General features: G+C 37.5%; 1 protein-coding gene across 1 annotated transcript in view; it reads left to right on the top strand.

Annotated features, from left to right (window-relative positions):
• The first annotated feature begins 317 nt into the window (after positions 1 to 317).
• LOC110983847 (sodium- and chloride-dependent glycine transporter 1-like) overlaps positions 318 to 6,000 on the top strand; it is a 30,518-nt gene continuing 24,835 nt past the window's right edge. The window contains exon 1 of the mRNA XM_022243452.2: positions 318 to 699. Within this exon, the coding sequence (XP_022099144.2) occupies positions 658 to 699 (42 nt within the window). The 5' untranslated portion in view covers positions 318 to 657. The remainder of the gene's footprint in view (positions 700 to 6,000) is intronic.

The following is a 6,000-nucleotide window of genomic DNA, read 5'->3' as shown; positions in this document are numbered from 1 at the left end:
ACTTCACTTTAGGGCTAATAGCCTAGTTTCCAGCCATCATAAAAACGACCTGTACCAAAGCTGGACAAGTGTCCACATCGCGCAGCTTGGTAGGCCCAATTTGTTTTTACACCACATTCACACTGGCGAAACCCGACTTGAATAAAGGCTATAACAGTAGAGCTGGCTGGGGAAAACATTTTGGCGAGACGTAAGGACTAGTCTCCTCTCAACATAGGCAATAAACGATTTAGAAAAGCACTTCATGTATAGACGGCTTCAATAAAAACACAAGGCCGGGATATGCGCGGCTGGGGTCTGCAACAGCAGGAAGGCTCACCTCCTGTAACAGCACCAGTAACGTGTACGCCGCGAGAAATGCGTGCGTGCTAGCCTGTGATTTACATAACAAAAGCGTTGAAACATAACAAAAAACCAAGGGTGAAACCCCTCGTCCGGCTCGGTGATCTTGAAAGGATGGATTGACCCTTTTTTACTGCTCATGCACACATATGCTCATTTGAACCGCAAGCGGTTGTGTGGAATGGTTGCGTTTTAGTCCTCTCAGCTGTGCCAGGTACCATTTTCCGCTTTTGAGCTGGATGGCTAGTCTCACGCGCTGGTAACAGTATCAAACAAACAGGTTGATTTGAGCTTGAGAAACGTCAGGAGCACAATATGGGAAAGAGGGACCAAGTCATTGAGTACCCTACCAGATCTGTAAGTAACTAACGTCAGGCCCCTATTTGAGTTTTGAAATGTCGGCCATTAATAACAGTAATTAAAGTACTAGTACATGTGTGTCTTCGCTCCATGTAAGCAGTCCCCTGTGGATCTCTGGATGGTAGATGTTGGCAGATATAGCTGGAACTCAAGTCTTTTTGTATAAACAGTGTATTCTGACACGTTACTGAATGTATTTTGTGTGTGATTTTGATTCAATTTTATGTATTCACAGCTTTTAACGGATTTAAATTTTAAGAGAACATGAATTTAAGTTATTGGTCTGTTTTTAAAAATTAAGCCTTCAACATACTTTCTTTCTTCCCATTATTTAACTTATTTTGTACATTTTCTTTGTCAATTATAAACGGTGATTGCTTGGTGTGGAGGGGTCCATGCTTGGAACCACAATGGAAATAAACCTTTACTTGCAATATCCATACTTTTTCCACCAATGTAGATTCTAAATTCTATGGACTGATTAATTTACAGTTTAGATACTATTTTATTCGTTTCACCTTTGTAACTAGGTTTTGATTACACTGTGCAAAGGTGAATACATCAAATCAAAATCAGAAGTACATATAGTCATTTCATCTGAAATTCTCTGTAGTTATGTTTCAAAAATTGAAACTGCTTGGATTTTACTGAGATTGGTATCATTAGAAAGGTCTTTGGAGCTTTCCAGTGATTCCAAGATAATTTTTTGTGACAAAAAGCAGAGGAGTTATGGCAATCTTAATATCGCTAATTTCAGCCAATTGGCATTCATATTTGTAATGCAGTAGACAATACATTCAGGAGGCTGGGTTGTGACCCATTTCTGGGGTCAAGAAAAACAATCATTACTTGTTATTTACCAACCAATCTCTTCAAACTTGGTAGCATTGGAAAGCTTATTAATAGACAAATTGATATGTGATGATATGAAATAAATATTAATTATTAATTTTTATTTCAGACTATTAATTTATTGATTACATATATTGTCCAAAATAATGGTTTAAACAATAAACAAAATATGATGTGATCAACCTGAAAAAGTGGGCGTGACATATTCTCTAAGCATCTGGAATTCAAACTGTTTTCATCGTTTTCTGTAAGAAATATCTATTAGTGACTTCAAACAATGTAATTTACTCACCATTTTTAAAGGAATTGAATAGGCCAGTTATCAGAAATAAGTCAACAATAGTAATCCTACTCCAAATGAGACTAAGTGCCATTATAGAGGGATTCTGGCATATGTATTCCCTGATGCCATGATTTGAGCTTTGGGCTGGTGATCGTCAAGCTAGGGCAAACCCAGGTTTATAGTCGGGATGAATTCCATATCTTACAGTTTTGAGTGCTTATGACACAAAGTTTAAACAGTGGAGCCTGTTAACTTTAGGGGGACTTTAGCAAAGGTATTAAGTATCAAGGCGGTACAGGTTTAAAAGTTACAGGGACTAGGGTGTTTTGTTGGTGTTTATGACACTCAGAAATTGTGGTGGTCCAATGTGGAACTCGGTACCTTACAGTTTCTTCACTTTCTGTCAAATAACTTTAATTGTTTATCATTGTGTATCTTGCATAAAGGCCTACAAAACTGTTCCTTCATACAACTTAGGACACAAAATCAAGAAACAATCAACCGAAGTAGTTTTACCCAGTTTTATACAGTGAAAGGACAGTGGTTTTACTACTTCAGTGCCCTCCCCCTCAGAAGCCCGTAAAAAGGGCCCAGAATGTAGCCTTACTCCTCGGAACATAAAGTTTACATTTACAAATACTTGAATCCCCTCTCCCAGCAAACAGTTTTTCACCTACGCCCCAAAATATTTGATTCTTGATCTGTCCCTTACATTATTCATGTACATCTGTAGGTCTGGTTAGAAAAAAAAAATCACATGACGCCCCCTCCTTGCAGTACTGTGGATATCGCAGCACAGGAGTAACTACGGATGCACATTTACATGTAGCTGTACTCAAATCAAAACACAAATGTTTGGTGCCACTTAGCGTCATAAAACTATAACAACGACAGCAGCATGTAAAAATCTTGACCTTTGAAACTTCTTGGTTATTGCGCCTCCCCTTGTCTAGTATGCTGTCGTCAGGGTCTTGTGTGCTTTGGTATTGTATACAAAGTCATATCACTCCTGGCAATTATTCAAGTTGCACTTGGTGAAACTGAAGTGGAACCCAGTTCATGCACCAACAGGGTCGGTGTGATGGAAAAATCCACTTGTAAAGTGTTGAGCAAATACTGTCACGAATTGGCACGCTCATCAGCAGGTCTCTTTCTCAAGTCATAAACAGACTGAATCTTTTTTCCTTGGGAAATAAAGCCAGGTGTTGAACTATGATGTACATGTATGCACTGGAAAAACAATTGAATGCATCTTACAGCTTCATATCTTGTAATAGTGTTTCCATGTGTGACATTTGAAAAATTGCTCCAAAGAATGGATCTTGAATTTCAGCAGCAGGTTTCATTAATGATTACCATTGCAAAATTTTTATCTGGTAAAAATTTCAAGATGGCAAATAAGTGTAGACTGTGTGTACATGTGGCAGTAGAAAACAAATCTACGTATACATGTACATGTATGTATACTAAATACATATCAAAAGAAATGTGTAGGCAATTTTATTATGGCACTAAACCAGCAAACTATCGTAAGCATTTCAATCACTTAGATAATTCACTGATTCGCCACATTGAATTTCACTAAAAAGTCAATTCAGCAAACTAAGGCCCAAACATTTCCATGTTTGAGAGCATGCTATGATGATCCAATGCTCTTTATGCAACCAGAAATCAAGTCTTTCTTTCTGTGATTTGGCATTGTTGCTTGTTAGAATATTCAAATCAAGTGATTGTTTGAAAGGAAGCAATTCAGGTTTTGTGCCAGAAATCGCATGGGTCAAGTTTCGAGGCAGCAGCAAACCACATGGTAGATGCCTTAGTGTTGCCTCAAATTACCCCCTTCTTTGTCAGCTTGGACTCAACCAAACAGCAGTTGGGAATATTAACAGAAAGGTAATATTGACTTCAACAAAGGCTTTGTGATGTGAACACCCATCTCGGATTCTACCTTCAACACCAAGTGGTGATGCCTCATTACAACTGGAGGAGTAAATTACATCTGCATGAGAGCAGTCTTATGTCCTAGCCTGCTAGTGCATGGACACTGTAATTCAATCTAGATACACCTCGGAACCGTTACTGTCCTCATAGTGCCTCCTTATATGTACTTGTACATGTATATAAGTTACAACTGTCCTACACTTTGACAACAGTGAGAGCAAATCTTACATAGCCTATGAGGCCCAAGTCATCCCCCCTCTGTCTTTCTGTTTTGTTGGAACCCTAATTTACAATTGTATTGCTATCTTGAAGGGAAAAGTACACACCAGACATATTGAAATATTGTCTTTGAGCTATGTAGCAGTAGGCACTATCAGCACGACCCTTGTTAATATTTGTCGTATTACCCATACCGCATTTGTTCATGTGTCCATGTGCATATCATGGGCATTGATTGAATTTCACCATGAATGAATGGCAATCATACGCCATACCTTGTCTTGAATAGAAACTGTTGTTATTTTAGCCGTGAGATCATTGGCGCATGGTATAATGTGCATGATGCATGTACATGTATGTACATATGACAGTGCACATGTACATGTACATGTTAATGTGCAAAAATTGGACATGCTTTTGCTGTGTGGTCAGCATTCACAAAACATCCATGAAAGTTTCATTACACGGCTTTGTGACTTTTACTAGATACTATCATTTTGTGGACATTGTAGATGAGTGACAAAAGATAACGATGCTAAATGCGTAATTTCTAGTTGTTTCCTATTTAGGACCTTTTTTGTCAACTCAGCTTTGCTGTACTGGTACATCATGGACTTCATCTGGTCAGTTTCATTTACATGTTATTTAATGTCACATGTGACATTTTGAAGCCAAAAATTGACCTTCTTTGTGCTTCACCAACTCATGGACTAAAGTTTTATCACACTAAAGCCTGACATCACAGATAAAGATACTCGTAATACCCAGATTTAGAGAACAGTCCTTACAACTTAAAATCTTTAGGTTATGAGCCTCTCTGAGTTTTCCTGTTTTTTCTGTCTCCAAATAATAAACTTATCCATCTTTTGCTTTTTCAAAAGGATTGTTTTCAGTTATATTGCTGATGTTTCCCTTTTTAATTGTGCACTGGGAAAATGATAACGTGGACTTTTCAACTTGTGGCGTATTAAATTTATATCAGGAATTGGGGGGATAGGGGATTGTGGGGAATATGACTTGCCCAGCAATGGAAATTTGAAAAGCAGTGCTGATACCATATTCGTCATTGTTTTCATGAAGAAACACTTTGGCCCCAAATCACAATTTTACAAATTTCTGGGATTTTTTTTCAAAATCAACTGGGCTATGCGGTGCCTACAACTTTGTGTAATCATTTTGAACCAAATTTAGTGAAATCAGCCAAATCACTATGATCTCCCTATGGCAAACCCAGCTACAGTATACTGCATTTGGTTTTTTCATGAAGAAACGAATTTGTCTTCCATAGTAATGAGACATGCTCATGTACTAATGTTTTCTGGTCTGGTCATCTAAAATGACATTATCATATAGGAAAACAATTCACCTGTTGAAATATGGATGCTAAAAACTTGCAAATAAGAAATATGCCCAAATCCATAACTTGAAGTTGTTGAAGTTTTTTAAAGTAGTCACAGTGTCTGTCCACTGAGTGACATGTGAAACATGCTGACTTTGCTATTCTTTCAATAGTTAACATTAACTTGCTGAGAACACTTCAAACCTAAATTTTTTACATCCTTTATGTGGCTTCTCACTCTGTCAAAGCAAACATGGATCTGATTTGAAGAAATGCAAAATTGCCGTCCACTACTTGGTAATGTTCATTGTGCTTTGTCACATGTGTTATTTCCCCCTTACCACAAAAGTCTTTAGAAAAAGTTAGTTCAATAAAACTGCATGTTCTGTTAATTCATTAGAAAAGTCAGTGCATTGTGCTGGAAAGAGAGTGAGAGGACTTTCTGTCTTGAGCTCGTAGAATGTGACAAAAACATGAATGTCTGTCCATGTGACAATTATGTCTACAACAACTACACGGTGTTCATTTCAAAAATTGTTTTGCAAGTAAGATTTTGAAACTGAAATGTGAACAACATAGGCTTATGACCAATTATGTTTCTATTCAGTAATTTAAAGAAAAAAGTCTGCCCATGTGACCAACCATTAAAGTTGTATTCATTGAA

This window comes from Acanthaster planci, linkage group LG11 (genome assembly GCF_054643075.1).
Source record: "Acanthaster planci isolate LZ-2023a linkage group LG11, COTS_SCS, whole genome shotgun sequence".
Classification (NCBI taxonomy): domain Eukaryota; kingdom Metazoa; phylum Echinodermata; class Asteroidea; order Valvatida; family Acanthasteridae; genus Acanthaster; species Acanthaster planci.
Note: the sequence above shows the minus strand (reverse complement) of the source record. Positions and strands in the feature narration are given on the sequence as shown.